At 32.6% G+C, this 19,910-nt stretch overlaps 1 protein-coding gene and 1 long non-coding RNA gene across 4 annotated transcripts in view; one reads left to right on the top strand and one right to left on the bottom strand.

The window, feature by feature from the left end:
• Positions 1-39: 39 nt before the first annotated feature.
• The window catches only part of LOC125061015 (zinc finger and BTB domain-containing protein 44-like), a 48,030-nt gene continuing 28,159 nt past the window's right edge, over positions 40-19,910 (top strand). For all 3 annotated transcript variants that reach the window (XM_047666157.1, XM_047666159.1, XM_047666158.1), the window contains exons 1-4: positions 40-205; positions 478-671; positions 895-1,198; positions 19,230-19,419. In XM_047666157.1, coding sequence (XP_047522113.1) covers positions 478-671; positions 895-1,198; positions 19,230-19,419 — 688 coding nt within the window. In that variant the 5' untranslated portion in view covers positions 40-205. The remainder of the gene's footprint in view (positions 206-477; positions 672-894; positions 1,199-19,229; positions 19,420-19,910) is intronic.
• Positions 15,804-17,225, bottom strand: LOC125061016. Its single transcript, XR_007118958.1, has 2 exons — positions 16,796-17,225; positions 15,804-16,632 (listed from the first exon to the last, which is right to left on the bottom strand). It is a non-coding gene; the product is annotated as an uncharacterized LOC125061016 (long non-coding RNA).

Below are 19,910 nucleotides of genomic sequence, written 5' to 3' on the forward strand. Positions count from 1 at the left end.
TGCGGGGGGGCGAGGCGGCGCGCCGCGCTCTCATATTCCGTATATTGATTGTGCGAGGGGGCCGGGGCAAGGAGGGGGCCACGGCGTGCCCCACTCTGTTTTTTACGACACGGCTTTCTGTGTAACATAATAAGTATTTAAAAATTTTTGTGAAATGTTTCGGTGTTATTTGTAAAAATTCGGGAAGTGGAAATTAGGAAACGAGGTGAGAAATTTTCACTGGGCTGATTTAAGTCATAATTATCGTTTTACCGAATATAATATAAATAAAATTTTATAGCTCTAAATTCCGTCGGCGCGTACCTACAGTATTACACTGTCATACCGCGTACGTATAGTGTTTTTTTACGGGCATCGTTCTAAAAATAAGTTGTAATAATTATAATTTTATGTAGCGGTCGCAGCTCCGAGGGGTTTCTGTAGATTTTTCATAAGTTGTGAATTATTAGTGAGTGACAAGTGTTTGTGGTGGTGCAGATGCAGGGGCTGGTGAGTGACAAGACGTTCCACCTCAAGTGGAACAACCACCTGCAGAACCTGAGCCAGCTGTTTACGACGATCTATTCGTCGTCGGCGCTCGCAGACGTAACTCTGTCATGTCGCGATGGCACCCTCAAGGCTCACAAGCTGGTCCTTTCGGCTTGCAGCCCTTACTTCGAACAAATTTTCAAGTGAGTCACATCAATAAACACGCATCCATCATTCATTTTTCTCAGAAACGAAACCATTTGCTAATTAAAATTTTATGTTATTTGTAAGGAAAAATTTTCGTTACATAAGTAAATATAATTAAATTTGTTTTAGTTTTATCAAATAATGATAAAGTAATTCAACAGTGTTGATAATTTGTATTTAAATTATTTTTGATAATTTCAATATAAATATTTTTCATAGGGACAATCCATGTCAGCATCCAACAGTGATATTGAAGGGTATACCTTTCTCGGAGATCAATCTGTTGGTAGAGTTTATGTACAAGGGATCGGTGGATGTTCAAGAGTTGGACTTGCAATCTTTGATGCACACAGCCTCTGAGCTAGAGATCAGAGGACTGGCATATGAGGCTCGTGATAATGCTGCACAGTTACTGAATGTGAATTTAGAATACCCTGCCTACACACAGACAACAACCACCTCAACTGTCACAACATCACAATCATTTCAACAAAACCGTACTGATGTCGAGAGATTAAAACAGGTAAGTCTTTGCCATGTTTAATACTTGTAGGACTTCAACGTTAAACTGCTTGATTGTTTTCAGAGTAGTTGTGGTAATATTATAATATTTCATGATTTATATAAACAAATAACTATGGAAGACGTTATCCCTCTTCAAATTGGTAAGCCTAAATTTTTATGTGTTAATTCATTTGTTTTTTTTATAATAAATTGGGACCGTGATTGAGTTGAGTAAAAGAATGATTTAAATTTTTATGAATGAAGTTAACTGATGACAATTAATAACCATTATGTTAATAAATAAATAATACTGCTTTTTTTAAATTTAACAAGTGAATCTCAGTTGAGGTTTTAATATGCTGTAGTCACACCTATATTAAGATGTAACAATATGTAAAAAAATTGAGCCATTAATGATGAAAAAAAATTAAAGATCTCAATTGTTTAAACTAGAACTAAGCTTGAGTTGAATAGTAGAACATTTATAACCAAACATTTTATTTAACAAGTGATATTTCAATCAAAATATGATCTTGTATTTAATAAATAACCTTTTAAGTCTTATCGCTAATTGGTTGAATTTATAAATTTTAAAAATAGAATTTATTATATACAATGAATTACTGGTTTGCTATAATTAAAAATAAGTTTTACTCATGATTTAACACACAATAAGTGTGTGACTATACCATATACAGGTATATTAATGGGAAGTAATAAATAATTATTGGTTCATTGTATTGGAACCTTTTTAATTGCTTTATTTTTTGTGGCAATTTTTTTTCCCACTTGGGAATTGCAATTATATTGTTATAATCTATGACATACCAATAAAATTATTGTAGATGGCTTGAGTGAGGATTTTGAACAATATATTTTTTATAGATAATGTTTAAGCTGTTAGAGAAATCATTATCTATAAAAAATAACTCATAGACAATATTGTTCAAACTTTTTTCATATGGCTGGAAACCGCTCTTAAATAAAATCTCCAACACAATATAACTGGTTTTAAAATATAGGAGTTTAAAGTAGGGTTTCTAACAAATAAAAATAGTAAACTGTAGAAGGTGCATTGGCAATGAAATTTGAAAAAAGGTAAAACATGAGCTGTGGAACACTCAAACCAGACTGGGAAGTCTAAAATAAAACATTCATTGTTCTGGCCGAGTAATGCTAATGACTTGCACGGATTTATAGTAAAACAATATTAGCTATACTTCTCTATAAATATTATATTATTATTATAAAGGTGAAAGATTTGTTTATAATGAATGAGCATTTTTAAGGCAGTTTTTGCTGCGCACCACAAGTAAACCTTGTGCCAACGGAAGTATTTCTGAACCAATCCGACTTTGGGTACAATAAAAGAGCGTACCAATTTTGTATAGGCCGGCAACGCACTCGCGAGCCCTCTGGCATTTTGTGTCCTTGGGCGGCGATATGACTTAAGATCAGATGAGCCTCCTGTCCGTAAAAAAAGGATAAAAATAACTACAGGACTAAATTAAAATATTCTCTACCATTGGAATGCCACATTATCTCTGACATACAAAAAAAATGTAGTGGTATTTAGCTGAGACAGGGTGCTACATTATATATGTAAATTTCCATAAAACAGCTAGCTAAAAAAAATCAGTGGCGCTACAACCTTTTTATATCTGGGCCTCAGATTTCTGTATCTGTTTCATGATCATATGTCAATGTAATAGGCAAGTTGGTGATCAGCCTCCTATGCCTGACACCGTCGACTTTTTGGATCTTAGGCAAGCCGGTTTCACGATTTTTTCCTTCACCGTTCGAGCGAATGTTAAATGCGCACATAGAAAGAAAGTCCATTGGTGCACAGCCGGGGTTCGAACCTACGACCTCAGGGATGAGAGTCGCACGTTGAAGCCACTTGGCTAACACTGCTCGCTAAACAGCTAGCTACATTGGAAATTTTGTTTTGGAGTTTGGTTTATTTTATTTTAAATTAATATAAGTATAGCTAGCTAAGTCTTATAAAATAAATTTTAATTAATATCGTTCATGTGTAGGCAATGTTGTCCATGTCTTCCCGTAATTATATCTATTTTTTTAACTACTAAGATATAATACCTTAAATTATGATGTATGTACTAAAAAACAATAACAAGAACATTTTTAATGTTGCCACGACCTCGTTTTTAATTCAATTAATATTACATAAATCTAAATGTACAAAAATTTTCCAATTTAGATTTTAGCAGTGCGATGACGCCATGTTTTCTCGTAAATTATCATTAAATAAATATGACGTAAGCGATTTTCAGATATAGATCATAGTGTATTTATGAATATTAAAACTGATGTGATTTTGATGAAATATGTTAACTATGTTCGATAAAACGCAAATTTTAGCTAAATATGTTTTCTATATCTAAATCAATGGAATTGGTCTAATTGTGATCCTGAATTATAAGGAAACCACGTTCGGACCCAAAGGGTCTTTTGGTATCATCCAATGGTGATTATTCCTTACGCACACAGCAACCAAACCAAAGTTTGAACAACTTTTTTGTCTAGTTACTAAGCTAGTTATTTTTTATAGATTAACTTTTTATCTGCTTAAAAATTGTCTATAATAATATTTTTATTTTATTCAAAATATACATTCAAAACCGTTTACGACGACATCGTTTAGAACATACCGGTTATATTGACCAAAATCAAAGATCCCAACTGAATTCTATTTGACCGCCTTATAAAAAAATAACAGATTTAGTAATGTAGAAAAATTATAACTATGTATGTAACAAATCGCACGAAAATATTATAATTTTCATGCCAAATAAATAAAATGTAGTTATATTTTATACATATAATCACACGTTCAATAATAAGTATTAGGTACTTTTTTTTAATAACAACGTCATCGGCCCTTCGATGTCGTTATAATAGATTTTGACTGTATTAACATTTGCAAGTAAAGAAAATAAGCGTCTGGAAATTCATTCTAGCATTCTGACATCTCTTTTTTAAATAATAGTAGAAGTCCTACGTGAAGGAAGCATTAATTAAAAATTCTTTAATAGCTTTAAACATTTTATACACTTGGCAGATGATTGGTAAATTGAATTAAATGATGTAATAAGACAATGAGTCACAATTCACGAATATCATTGAATATTGTGTCATGGTGACTGGTATATGGATAACTTCTTTTGTTGCTATTTTATCCTTTGAACATAAAGTCGTTATTAAAGGATTTTGATTGATATAAACAAGCAACTTTTATTAAATATATAGCTGCACCCGCGAACGTGTATTGCTTTAATATGGTTTTTTAGTTAGGCTTTTTAGTAGCTACATATGGAACATTTTGCTATGCTACCCCATAGAGTTTTTCGGAATAAAAACTTACACGTAAAGAGTATCAAAAAAAATTGGTCCAATTGGTCCAACCATCTTCTTCAAGGATTTAAAGATATTCTAAGTTTTTTACTTCTACATTTTTAGTAGCTTCATGTATACATATGAAACATTTTTCTACCCCATATTGTTCGTTTTTCAAATTAAAAACTTAAGTAAGTACTAAATAAAACAATATTTTTCATAATTTTATCTCCATAAAGACCTTCCTCAGAAAAAAAACTGGGACTCGTCTAGCAGTCTTCGAGAATTAATCTTAGCAAAATATCTATTAATTTTGATTTACATAGATTACGGTGAGATTTAGAAAACATGAACTCATGTATGTCAAAATACATGACGGATATTTGTTAAATATACGAATACAATAATTTATATTCATCGAAAACAAATGTATTACCAAATGTTTTGAAGTACAGTAGTTCTTTTATAAAAAAATATAAAAAAAAACATCACACAACCGTCTCTTTTAATACTCAGGCGTCACTACACCAGGAACACAGCTTTTATTTAAAATACCTTTTTTTAAAAACGCTTGTATTGTTGAAAAAATTCAACTATTTCAAATACCTACATACGTGTACTCTAGAAATGTATATCTCAAAAACTATTGAACCGATGTTTATGTAGCTTGGAATTTATAATCTTGCTTTTCGGTTTTCGAGAAATTTGTGGACAAAGATACATACGCTAACAAAAGCACATGTGCTTGGTATTCTAAACAGATCATCTCATTCCAACGTTTAAAGATTATCCTGATCCTATGACCCTGTTGTTTAAAGTAGAAGACCCATCTTTTTTTTGTCTCATTACCTCACTATCTATATTTTTCAACATTAATTGTTATGTATATGACGAAATCAGTTTTACACAAATTTGCTAATATAATGGCCATGGAGTACAATGCATGTGCGTATTTAATAAACAGAAATAATGACGGGAAGTATTAGTCATTTATTTAATTTACTGCCAGTTCTAGCCTACGTTATCGTAATGGTTATAATCTGTGAAATTGGCGCGAAAAAATGTTTTGCACGCAAAAAGGTTTATCAAATGTTTATGCTAATTATACAGATATCGCTAAGTTTTTTTATGCATATATCGTTCACAGATGTTAAATCAAGTTATGGGCATAGACAAATAGTCCTTTGTTCTTGGAAATCTATGCTCTTTTACCTGTGTAAAGTAAAAAATCATTTAATCATATAGGTAATATAATGTACACTTATGACTTGTCAGTAAAGAAATACATATTAATGCTTCTAATTTTACATTTAGTGCCAGTTCTCAAATCAAGGGCGTAGAACGGAAGAGAAGAACTGGCAATAAACTCTCCGCCACTCTTTTTCATCGCCATTTTTTTTTTAACACAACGCTTGTAAGGAGCTGCAACCATTACACCATGTTCCACATGACATATTAAGTAATTCATAATAATAACATAAATTAAAAGAAAACAAAGACTTGTCCTCTATCTGCAGATAGAGGACAAGTCTTTGTGGAGGAGGCATGGTGAAATAGGAGCACGCACTTACATTCTCGTGGGAACAACACGCAAATACATAGTCGAAATAACTAACATTTTTAACTAAAAGCTTTGTAACCAATGTATTAAGATATTATGTTTGTATTTGGAACTCGAAAACCTTCTTATTAATTCCTATAAATTTGATTCATAACGGAAATTAAATGCCTAAATTAAGGTGAAGAAAAATCTCACTGAATACAATATAAATATATACATATGTACTAATAATAAATTTGTCTGACGTTTCGCTATCTTTGGACCCATTGTCACAATTTGTATCTGTTAGCCAACGTTTTAATCAGTTTCTAAATATAAAAAAAACGTTCTTAAATATGCACCACATCCAATTTAAAGCCCGAAATAACGATATTTTTTATCACAGCCGGTATAATATTCTCAGAACCATTAATAGAAATTAAAGCAATTTGTGAGCTCGGGCCGTGTCAAATTAATATAAAACTGGATCGTTCGAAACAAAAGAGCGTCTACATGAATGCTGTTAACAAATAAAGATATTGGAATAAGAGGTACCTATAGCGTCTAGCCAGGAGTCATTGACAGTGTTGTACACATATATATATATATATTATATATAATTATACACATTAGTTTAGGTATTTAATTTGAATTAGGTATCAGTAGATTTATAAGTTAGTTTTCGAGATACATACAATACATCGTAATACCGAATTGCCTAACAAAGCTTTTACACAGGTAAAAGAATAGTGAATAGATTTCCAAGAACAAAGGTCTCTGTTTGTCTATGGCCATAACTTGAGCCTTATTAAACATTTATAGTCTGTGGAAAAAACGTGAATATTAAAAATCTAATCTACTGATTTGTCTCTGTGACATAGGATTGTCTTTGCCATGATATTTTAGCTGATATTCTAGCCCTGCGAAGACAGGTCGCAATGTAAAGCCGTTCTCAGAGTCGTTCATTAATACGCCCCTATAAAAAACCGTTTACTCAAATAAAAGCTAAAACCCTTGAATATTTGTTCCTTAACATTTCATAAGTTACTCAGTTATTTAAATTAATATTATAATTATCGCTCTCCTTACGTTTAAAATATTACAATGAAGTATTAATATTTTCTAAGTTTGTGCTTTTTCGAGCTAAAGATAACAGGGAAGGGCAAATGTAAACACTTGCCAAGGGATTCGTTTACTTTAAGAATTTGTAAACAAAACGTAAAGTTTACTTTATAGTTTATCACTCATTTCCCTTACCATAGGGTTAACATTTATTTAAACCCATATTCATAAAACCTAAATTATTTTTACATATAAAGATACTAACTCAGTGTGTACAGCGCGTAACGATTGATCTGGTCTGGTCGTAAGAGAACAATGATATGAGATATATAAACGAAACATTTACTTTATTGAATTAAAATATCTGAATTGCCTCGACGCACCTTATGATTTGCCTGAAGGCGGAAGGGTTTACAATTGGACATGATTATTCTTGAAATATTTAAATACCACTTTAGTCTCTGTAGTTGCGATCGGCTTTGTAAATATACAATGTACATACTAGGTAAAAATTTATTCGCGTTAACACAACATAATTATTCCCAATGTTATTCTCTCTAATACTTTTACCTCATTTGATAATAAATCTGTTTGTGGTTTTTTTTCAAATTTAAAAATAGAATATCTGTTAATTCTAAATTTGATTTCTACGTCGCCTTCTGTAGGTGTTGGTTTTTTTATTTTAATTTAAAATTGGAATATCTGACAGTTCCAAATTTGATTTCGACATGTGTTTTTAATTTATTTTTAAACGCTAAAACAAAATAGAATGCCCCCTCATAAAAACCCATTGTAACCAAAAAAATTAAAAGGTTGAGAAGTTCCCAAAATCGCCTGCGGTCCTTTTGTATTTTCAATAATTGTTTTGTTAAAATACATAAATTTTAATCGTCCGCAATTTAAATGGAATGGTATTTTTTTCAAGTCGTAAATTATATCTGAATAAATTAAACAAAAATTAAAGATAAATAATGTTTTAGATAACATAAAATAACATATTAAAATTTTGTATCACACGATAAGCTATTTTTATTTTGCATATTATCGCTGGTTTTTGAATAATATTTTTATTATTGGACTATAAAATTAAATAATTCGTATTTTGATTAGCTTTGGTTTGATAATTGTAAATGTTGGTAATATAATGTAGCGATTTAAATGAATTATGCGAATGAACTAGCCCAATGCTGTGCATTCAAACCCTGGCCAAAAAACTTTTTATAAAATACAGACAGCGTGTTGACACAAAAAATTACTTGACTATAAAGAACCTATACAACATACTTTTTTTTATGGCTCTGGCACGATTTGTGCATTAGCCAGCGTCAAGTAGGTATAGTTTTTTATAATTCGTGCTTGTCTTTAGAAATTCGACCGTGTCCTCCATGTACGGTTTAGGCACTCGCCCGGTACCGCACAACCCTCCCAAAGGCCGATAACAAATTTAAATTAAATTAAAACCTGCCCTCGAACCGGGAATCGAACCCGGTACCCCTCACCTAGCTGCCACCTAATAAGACCGCTAGGCTATGAGGCCCCTGAACAACATACTTAGGAATATGTTTTAGTTTAAACAAAAAAACTAGTAAAATCTAAAAAAAGGTTTTTCTCTCATCTCCCAGTCAGGTGTAGGTAGTTTTTAAGCCTTCAAAGAGAAAGAAATAAGAAACTAAGTTCTACCTATGGAGGTAGGAAGTTTATATGGATAAACTTTATAGAACAGTTAAACCAAGTGTAATTAATAAACAAATTATTATAACTTATTATACTATAAAAATATATTATGTAGTATATTTTTTTATAGTATAATTATATATTGTCTTAAAAAAATAACGGACGATTAATAATGTCAGTCGTATGTGCGTAGGAGCAGGTAAAATTCTGATTTAATGCTATTTTTTACATCTTATATTTTAATGGCTCGTGTAGGTATTGCTTAGCTTAAACTAATCTTCTATTTGTACATATTAAGTTATGAAAAGTTACGATTAATTATAATTGGTCCAATTATGCGTTTAACCAATTCAAAAAGGCATTAAATTTACATATCAGAATGAACCTAGTAGACTAAAATTGGGACGGACGATACATATTAAGTTTCTCATGTAAATAAAATACATTCATTTGTAATGAAAAATAAAGTTCTTTAAACATTAATACAGTAGAACCTCTTTAAGTCTAACCCCGAAAGTCGAAAAATGTTTTGTTCTCTTTCCTTCAAGCCACAAAACCGCCTATACACGAAATCTCTGCCCTCTTTTCGAAATAATCAGTGACTTGATAATGAATCTGCAAGCGGTTTTGGTACATATTTTCTGTCTATAACTCGAAAAACTAAATAGGACCTACGTATCTTGACATTTTGATAGTTTATATATATGTTTATTACCTCTGTGACTTGATTTTTTTATTTAGGTCACCTCCAACTCAAAATTAGTAAGAATTAAATCAAATCAAAATCCGTCTAAGTCTATATTTCGAATTTTTTAAAGTTGATATTGAGTTATAGAAGTTCTACTAACTCGACGAGTCAAGTGTACAGAAATTGTTGACCAATCAAAGTTAAACGATGGCGCGTTTCTTTTGATTTTGATTGGTCCATAAATCTGGTCCAATCACAAACAGGCGTCGTTTAATTTCATTTTACTACACACCCTAATCACTTTATTAATTTTAATAAGATTTAATTTTACAAATGTTATAAGTTAAAAAATAGTTTCACAATCTTTGACTACTTTTTTATTCACGTTGTCTTCGTTTAAAACATACACCGTACCATTTCATATAACTGGTTGGTAAAAAAATATTTAAACAGGTTCCATATGTAATTATTGAAAAAGGTTAAGAAAAAAGCAGATACTGCTTCGCCCATGGACCGAGTGAAATGTCAGACAAAAATATCTTTATGTATAATTTGGGAAATTAATGGTTTCACGGCCACGTACCGGCGGAGGCTTTTCGACATCCTTTGTACATTTTTTTTTAATTAAAGAGAAAATAGTTGGTTTATTTTGTAGATACACAACACACACTCACACCCACACACAATTGGCTTTGCTACCCAAAATGTATATTTTCCCGCACCCTGTATATTTAATTATTTGTAAAAGTTTATACATATACTTTTTCATGGCTCATCAGATTTAAGGCAAGCATTCTTTGTCAATCTTTACCATTTGTTTCACTGGGATTTGACCCGTTCGTAATCACTTAGTAACGAAGGTGATATTTCATATGTTAATTATTTGTAAAAGTTTATACATATACTTTTTCATGGCTCATCAGGTTTAAGGCAAGCATTCTTTACCAATCCTTACCATTTGTTTCTCTGGGATTTGACCCTCTCGTAATCGCTTAGTAACGAAGGTGATATTTCATATGTTTATTATTTGTAAAAGTTTATACATATACTTTTTCATGGCTCATCAGATTTAAGGCAAGCATTCTTTGTCAATCTTTACCATTTGTTTCACTGGGATTTGACCCGTTCGTAATCACTTAGTAACGAAGGTGATATTTCATATGTTAATTATTTGTAAAAGTTTATACATATACTTTTTCATGGCTCATCAGGTTTAAGGCAAGCATTCTTTACCAATCCTTACCATTTGTTTCTCTGGGATTTGACCCTCTCGTAATCGCTTAGTAACGAAGGTGATATTTCATATGTTAATTATTTGTAAAAGTTTATACATATACATTTTCATGGCTCATCAGGTTTAAGGCAAGCATTCTTTACCAATCCTTACCATTTGTTTCTCTGGGATTTGACCCTCTCGTAATCACTTAGTAACGGAGGATTTCTTTAAGTCTCAATCAAGCCTTGAGCAAAGTGTAAGGGTTAAAAAATCAGTCAAAACTTCTGTAAGTGTTTTAATCAAGGCAAGGCAAAATAAGCCTTTTGCGCTTGACATATGGAGTCGACTTTTTGGGTTAAGGCATGCAGGTTTCCTCGCGATGTACACAGCTAGATGCGTATTAAATACGCTCATAGAAAAATCGTGGTGCACAGTCGGGATTCGAACCTTTTTTTAATACTTTGGCGCGTAAGGGAAAAATGAGAGTAAATTTTTACGATGCGCGCGATACCGTCACAAAAAACCGACACCCTGAAGTTAGCATTATCAAAATTTTAAAATAAAAATGTACATTTCTCTAATTGAAATCTAAAATGAGATAGGAAGCATTATACAGTGTATAAACTTTAAATTAAGTAAACTTTAAATTAAGAAAATTTTAAATTAAGGTAGTAAGAAGTTTTCACTTCAAAAAGTTTCTATAATTAATGATATTATGTAAATAAAATTGATAAATTTCATCTAATTTTATAATTGATTTACTTACTTGACTTACTTATTTAATTTTTTGCACATCTGTTTTTTTTATTTCAGAAAATGATCAAATACACACTAATTTAAAGTTTAAATACACTGTATAACCTATCTCACTCTATCCCACGCCAAATCCTATTAATTTATGTGTATGTCTCTTTTTACTGTCGCTTTTTCCGTTGCATCCGGTTTGAAATCACAACGATTCTAAAGAAGTTTCACTTCAAAAATGTTTCATGATAATTCTAATAGGCAAGTAGGTCCAGTGTCTGACATATGCCATCGACTTTTTGGGTGTCGGTTTCCTCACGATGTTTTCCTTCACCGTTCGAGCAAATGTTAAATGCGCACATAGAAAGAAAGTCCATTGATGAACAGCCGGGGATCGAACCTACGACCTCAGGTATGAGAGTCGCACGCTGATGCCACTAGGCCAACAACACACAGCCACTAAGGCGATTACAAAAAAAAAAACTTGATGCGATTTTAATTATAAGTGGGGCCATTCAAGTCTTACGTAAGCACTGTAGGGGAGAGGGTCTTTGATTTTCTTTAAGGTACGTCGACAGTAATTATTTCCTTTTTTACAAATATTACCCACACATTGTCCATGATTGAAAACGAAATGCATTTTCAAGGATTCCTACAAAAAATTAATATGTTTATATATCTTAAAATAGATAAATTACGTGTCACGTTGTTTGTCCGCGATGGACTCCTAAACTACCGAACCGATATCAATCAAATTTGCACACCGTGTGTAGTTTGATCCAACTTAAAAGATAGGATAGCTTACATCTCAATTTATACCCGCAATATTATTTTATTGCAAAATATTTGTTTATTATTTGATAGTCACAATTCTAACAGATGGCGCTGTAAAGTACCAACGTTTCACATAAGCTACAATTTAATGGCATAACCACCAAAAAAGCATGGTGGTCCCCATGGCTGGTGATCTCCTACCGTTTCCCTTGTATAGTATAGTATGTATAGTATAGTATGTAATAGTTTGCTACTATGTAATATAACAAAAACCTTAGCCACAGCAACGTTTGGCCGGTCTGCTAGTATATTATATATTTTTGAGACTTTTGCTGACAAGATGGGGGGGGGGAAATAAATTGCAGTAAATCTACTTACGTAATACTTGAACGCCCCCCAGTGATTTAATTATACATAAGAATATATGCTATAGGTTTAATGTCCGAATATGATAACTTATAACATTGTTTCTATTAAATATAGCTTATGCTAGGCACAAAAAACTATACCGCATGGGAATGACCTCTCGAGTTTAATGCCACGTCATCTCCTATTTCTAAGAAATCATTTGAGATCAAACATGATTTCTGTTATAATTTTTATGTGTTTTTCCTAATCGGAACTCGTTTTATAACTAGCTATTAATAAATAATTGACCCTAAAATTTTTGCTTATTTATTTTTATTTAGTATTTCAAGTTACTCGTCTACAAACTCTACAAATTAAATTATCCTTACTACATTGACCCCTTTCCAGAGCACAGCTCTTTTTAAAGCACTTTCTGCCGCGCACCTCCTCTTTCTGGAACCAGCTGCAAATAGAGGTACATATTTCCGAACCGATACGACTTGCAGTACCATGCGGTTATCACTTCTTTCAAAGTTACTGCTCAGAAGAAAATACAATTACAGTCAAAACCGTTTACGACGACATCGTTTAGACTTTAGAACAACATACTGGTTATATTGACCAAAATCAAAGGTCCCGGCTGATTTCTATTGTAGTACTTAATAACAACGTCATCGGCTGTTACGACTATCATCGGTTTTTACGACAAAACATGAGTATAACAGATTTTGACTGTATTTATATCAATATTTTTGTAATTTAATTTGTTCTCCTATATACTATCACAATGAATAAATAAAAACAATAGGTTTTACTATAAAAACCTTAAACAGCCTCAAATATATATAATGGTTTGTCTTTCTCGCTCTTATCATTTAAAAAGCAAACGAACGAGACAATAGTATATATAAAACTCTGTCGTCGTGTTTATTAAACTGCCCCGAACCGGCTAGTCAAATTGTGTATATGCAGTAGAATACGAAACTATTGTTATACCCCTAAGCGATAAGGGTGGCCCATCCCGGTTTTTTATTAACTTAATAATAAAATATTCACTAGAATGCGGGAATGCAATGCTGGTTATAAAGTTGTAAGGTAAGGGGAAAGGTTTTAAAAGCTTCGTTAAAACTTAAAAGCGTCTTTCCCAGCGTAACTGACATAGAAATGATAACATCTACGCTGTTAATCAAAAGAACACTGGGGCAACGAAATTTCTAGAATATTTTAGTAGAAACAATTTAACAATTACCATTAGTTACTCGTAATTTATATAATTACGTCTGTTGTCATATGATATAAAAATATATATACTATGAGCAGTGTTGACCTAGTGGCTTCAGCGTGCGACGCTCATCCCTGAGGTCGTAGGTTCGATCCCCGACTGTGCACCAATGCATTTTCTTTTTATGTCGCATTTAACATTCGCTCAATTAAAGGAAAACATAGTTTCCTCACTAAGACCTAAAAAGTCGACGGCGTGTGTCAGGCACCAGAGGCTGATCCTACTTGCCTATTAGATTGACAAATGATCATTAAACAGATACAGAAATCTGAGGATTTATTTTAAAGATTTTATAAACAAAGATGTTGGGTTAAGCTTTTATTTAAAAGGTTTCATTAACTCATAATAAAAGTATTTTATTACTATGAAGATACGTTCGGGATTTAAGTACCTTGAACACACACACACACAGGCCTCTACCCAATTAACTGATTAACAATGTAAATAACCTTAAGGGCTGTTAACAAAGATGGCGGAAGATATATATTCCTCATATAAGTTTTTTATGGTTTAATAAAAAACAAAGTAAAAACACAATAGTTAAGAATTTTAAGGCTTTACATCCGGGTCGAGCAATACGTACAGTGTCTAGCGAATGAGTCACCGTTCACTCTCACTGCGAACAATGAACGAAGAAATTCTTTCCAGTCTAGACAGGTCTTCGGACGTTACTCGGGCGTTTTGAGTGAATTTTTGTATAGAACGTTTATAATTTGTTGGCGTTGCGTAGAGATATATGTCTCTTATATCTTCTACCGTATTTACCATGGTTCCTTAAATACGCAGATAGAAAGTCAATTGGTGCCGGGGATCGAACCTACGACCTGAGCGATAAGAGTCGCACGCTGAAGCCACTAGGCCAACACTGCTATTTGTTTATTATATTTAAAAAAAATAGTAAAACGTGTGGCCCGTATCATCAGTAACCCATGTTTTGTCGAAAAGTTTTATCTTAATTAAACGTACAATTTTAATTTAATTATTTTATTACTCTATCTATGCACATATACATATGTTATGTTCGCAATTGTGAGACTTTAACCTTGACGGCATTAGAACGGTTCAAAGCTTTAAAATATCGCTAAGTCAGTAAAAAAACTCTTAAATTAAATTTAGATTTAATTTGAGATTCATTTATTATCATAATATATAAACCAGTAATAAAAGACGGTAAGGCTTTTCATTAAAGGATATATGTTACTAAGGGTGAGATCTATAGTCCGCACTTGGACTTTACTCTGACTTAACTATCGAGCTAAGACACAGTCGGTATTTATAGAGCAAACTGCGAATCCCTCCCTAGTGTTGGCTTAGCTTAATCTCAAGTCCACGAAATCGACGACTTACCAAAAACTTTGACTATAAGCCTAACAAAAATAATGGCCTAAAATTTGCTCTACCATCATATCTTTTACTGGACTTTTTATTTTTGTCGGTTTTTAATGAACGGTGTTGCCATTTGGTATCAGAGTTCCATAGACTTTGGGAAAAATAGAATTTGAATTCAAAGAAATTTTAAATGATCTTGATAAATACCTATGAAATGCATGAAATAAAATAATTATACATTATTATGGTATCTATTGTTGTTTATTTACATTATTTATATAAGTGTTCAACCCCATTTTTGAGAGATCTTATAAATAACTGGTGTGATATCGTATCTGTCACCTGGCAGCCCTGGCATATTATAGTGACAACGAAATTCAAACTATAACCTAACCGATGACTCTCGCTTCACATCTGTTATTTTCGTTTCCCTGAATCTTCTACCATTTATTACCTGACTACCCTAAAAAATTTGAGATAGGAGTGGAACATATAAAATTAAAAAATCTGTTAGAAATAGAATTTCTTCAACAAAAATATAAATTAGTATTAGAAATATGTATTACACTCAAAAAAAGAATCAGAAAATAAATGTTTAAAATGAAACAAGTTTTGTTTTGATATTCTTTATTACCGAACAAATTACCTAGTTAAATTGTGCAATCACAGATTGCCGGAATGCTAGACCTGTAGGAGATCTTTCATTGTTTCTGTGTTACTCAACTTCTGCTGTCAGCAAGATCACCATCATCATAAGCATAGGGGATGCTTATGACTCTATATACCTATATTATGCAATACAGCACAAGCTATAATTATATATAACTAGTATATTTTGTCAATTTTGACTGTAGTCCTAGCTGTAAACATGGAAATTTCCTTTTCTACACTCCGAAAACCCTTTCAACAATATGCCTAGTTCTTATTTGAGAATAATTATAATTATTGTCAGCTCTTGTCGTTGGATATAAAAGTGTTGTTAACATGAAGTTAAGTGCCGGATAACCGCTGTCACCTACTAAAACTCCTTCTAGTTCACCATTTAGCAGCCTTGCATACGCCTGGCAGTTTCTAAATATCCTGCTGTCGTGTGAACTGCCAGGCCACCTGGTCACTATATCAAATATTTCCATATCAGGCCCTATTATTGCTTGCACATTTACAGAAAATTACCCTTTTTTATTTCTGTATGCTTCAGAGTGAGCGATACCTTTGGGTCTATTAATTTTTATATGGGTGCAGTCAATAGCTCTGATTATACTGTTTAGGTCATGGTGAGTATTAGATCTTATTAATTCTTCAAACTTCCTTTTGGCTGTGTTCATATTTCTTGGAAAATTTACAAATCTAGGAAGTAATTTACTCAACTCTGCAGAGACTTTATTTATAATTAAACAGACTGTAGATTGGCTTATTCTGTTCAGATCACCACACACCATCTGTAATGTCAATGAATTATTATTAGTTACATATATGTTATGTTTCTGAAAGTCAGAAGACAAATGTCTTCAACATATAATGTATTTAAAATCATTTGAGAATACATAGGTACCTATAATATTCAAATCGAAAAACCATACATATTTATGAATACAATATTACCTGAAAACATCCAGTTGCATTTTTATGCCTTAATGCAAAAAGTATTTGCAATTGCGGTAGGTTTGGCGATCCTCTGTTGTTATAAGGTTGCAAGTTTGTAATGATCAGTGGCAGGATCACATTTAATACCGTGTGTTTCAAAATACGGTTCCTTCTTTTGAATTCATTCTCACCGTACAGGATGGAAGGATTTTGGTTGTATTCGTTCCGAACATATACAACACTTTAGTCAAAATTTTCAATTGTTGATATTTGATACAAGTGCTCTGTTGCTGTTGTCACTTGTCAAAACAATGCGATCCGTTCTACGTAACAAAATTATTGTCATCTTTAAATAATTAATACATTTTCTAAAGGTTACTCGTAAATTTCTAGTTATTGCAATAATAAAATAAATGAATACATAAATAACAATAAATTGAAGATATATGTGTACCGTTTTAGATGTTTAAATATTTGTTATTGTTTACTTTTTTAAAGGATAATAAACAAAGTATTGCATGAACTGAAACATCAATTTGTATTTTGACATTTGCTGTCTTAGCTTGGGCTTAGCTTAATCTCACCGTTAAAATGTCTATAAATACGAAATCATAGTTTAACCTTAGTGTACACTAGGCAAAGTTTTTCGTAAGGTAAGTCTGAGCAAAGTCCAAGTGCGGACTATAGATCTCACCCTAAGATTCTTAAGTCAAGTGTGTTGTTCCCACGAGAATGTAAGTGCGTGCTCCTATTTCACTATGCCTCATGCTGATAGAGGACAAGTCTTTGTTTTACATTTATTTTATTATTATTAATGAACTATTAATTACTTCAAGATGCCATGTGGAACATGGTGTAATGGTTGCAGCTCCTTACAAACATTTTGTAAAACAAAAAACTTGGCGATCAAAAGAGCGGCGGAGAGTTTATTGCCAGCTCTTCTCTTCCGTTCTACGCCCTTGATTTGAGAACTGGCAGTAAATGTAAAATTAGAAGCATTTAATATATATTTCTTTTTTGACGTTCATAATACATTGTGTTACCTATATGAATAAATGATTTTGTCCCAAGTCCAAATCTGAGAATGGTCTTGCAATGTCCAATACTGTTTTTAAATCTTCTGCTACATATCACTCTACTAAAATGAGTTTTAGCCTCTGAAACAAGAAACTACCAGCGCTCCCTGTCTGGTACCACTTCCTGCCAATTTCTGGCTTTCAGCTGCAGCAGATCTTCCTCCACTCTGTCGATACCTGCTCAAAGTGCCCCAGCACCGTATGTGCCTATAACGTTACGAGACCGAATAGCGTACTATATACATTTAAAATATTAAAATTAATTTCACGTCGGAAATACCACTAAATCGTAGATAACGGCATCGCAAAAAATATATCTCATTAATATTTTTTGCCCAGTACTTGGTACACAATGGATAATGTAATCGTTGTATGTTTACAAGACCGTGTAATATACTTATAAAATATTTTATTTTATTATGATATTATTATACTTTATGTGTTGGAATGTTGGTATAATTTGCAACGGCTTACATATATGTATATTGTATATATAAAAACGATGATAAATGTTTGAGCGTCTGGAAGGTACTGAAGCATTTCCAAATCAATTAGACTTAGGGTCCTTCAAGAAAAGAGCGTACCAATTCTTAAAAGGCCGGCAACGCAATCACGAGCCCTCTGTCATTGAGAGTGTCCATGGGTGGCATCACATATATTTTGCCCCCAGTTCTATAAAAAAGTCGTCACTAGATGCACTTAAAATAAATTTTCTGAATCTGTTTCATGATCATTTTTCAATCTAATAGGCAAGTAGGTGATCAACGGTTTCATCACGATGTTTTCGTTCACCGTTCAAGCGAATGTTATATGCGCACATAGAAAGAAAGTCCATTGGTGCACAGCCGGGGTTGTACCTACGACCTCAGGGATGAGAGTCGCACCCTGAAGCCACTCGGCGAACACTGCTCAATGAAACTAGATACACTTAATGGAAAATATACATACATATGTAAATTAACGTTTTTAGTTTTGACTCTTATAATAAACTAATAGAAAAGTTAAAATACTTGTAGTGTCCAAGTAATGGTTAATGTAAAGCCAAAATTAGTGAAAAGAATCGTCTTCTTGACTCCCCCCCCCATGTAACGCGCCGTAACGTTTTTCTGTACCCAAGTATAGTAAAACGTTTCGTGACCACCTATTGACTGTTTATATTTAAAAGTTGCCATTAAATTTATAATAATATTAACAATAACGCGTAATTCAATCCCCGCCCCGCATCGTAACGTTTTATAAAAGTAATCCCCCCTAAATTCGTTACGTAATACTTGAACTTTCCCTAAGTCCGAAAAGAGGATATAAGAGAGACACTATTCTAACAAAGGAAGATGCTTTAAGCTCTCGCGAATCTAATTGAAAACATTAATTTCTAGATTCACATGTACCAACAGTCCATGATGCGGGCTGAAGAAGTGCGCAGGCGGCGCAGAGAAGACATGCCAACAACACAAACGGCTGTCAACAATATTTTAGCTGCAGCAGCAAGGGAGATGGAAGAGGCAAGACAAGCGACCAGGACTGATAGAGTTGTCGCTAGCATCCAGACGGAACAGGATAGCAATAGTAAGTACAGTCTCTATTTAAGCTGCTGTTACAAGAGTATTTATTTATAATAATAAAAATATCAATGACAATGTATAGAAATTATTTTTATATATTACGAGCTGACCCGACAAACGTTGTTTTGCCATTTCTAAGAAACATTGTTTTAGTTCAATAAAAATCTGCTCTATTTAAAATAGGGGTTGATCGTAGAGGGGTGAAAATTAAGGGTTGTATGTATTTTTGTATGCTGTATCATAAAAAAAATTGTGTAAAAATTCAAAACAAATTTTGGGATGGACTATCATGGAATATCATTTACGGGTTTGAAAGATAAATAGTAGCCGATTCTCAGACTTACTGAATATGCATAAAAAAAATCATAAGAATCGGTCGAGCTGTTTCGGAGGAGTATGTGAACGAACATTGTGACACCAGAATTTTATGTATTAGATTCTGCTTATACCTTTTCTGTCATATTTCGACCGCATCAGGCCACTTTTCTATTGGTA

Source organism: Pieris napi, chromosome 22 (assembly GCF_905475465.1).
Source record: "Pieris napi chromosome 22, ilPieNapi1.2, whole genome shotgun sequence".
Taxonomy (NCBI): domain Eukaryota; kingdom Metazoa; phylum Arthropoda; class Insecta; order Lepidoptera; family Pieridae; genus Pieris; species Pieris napi.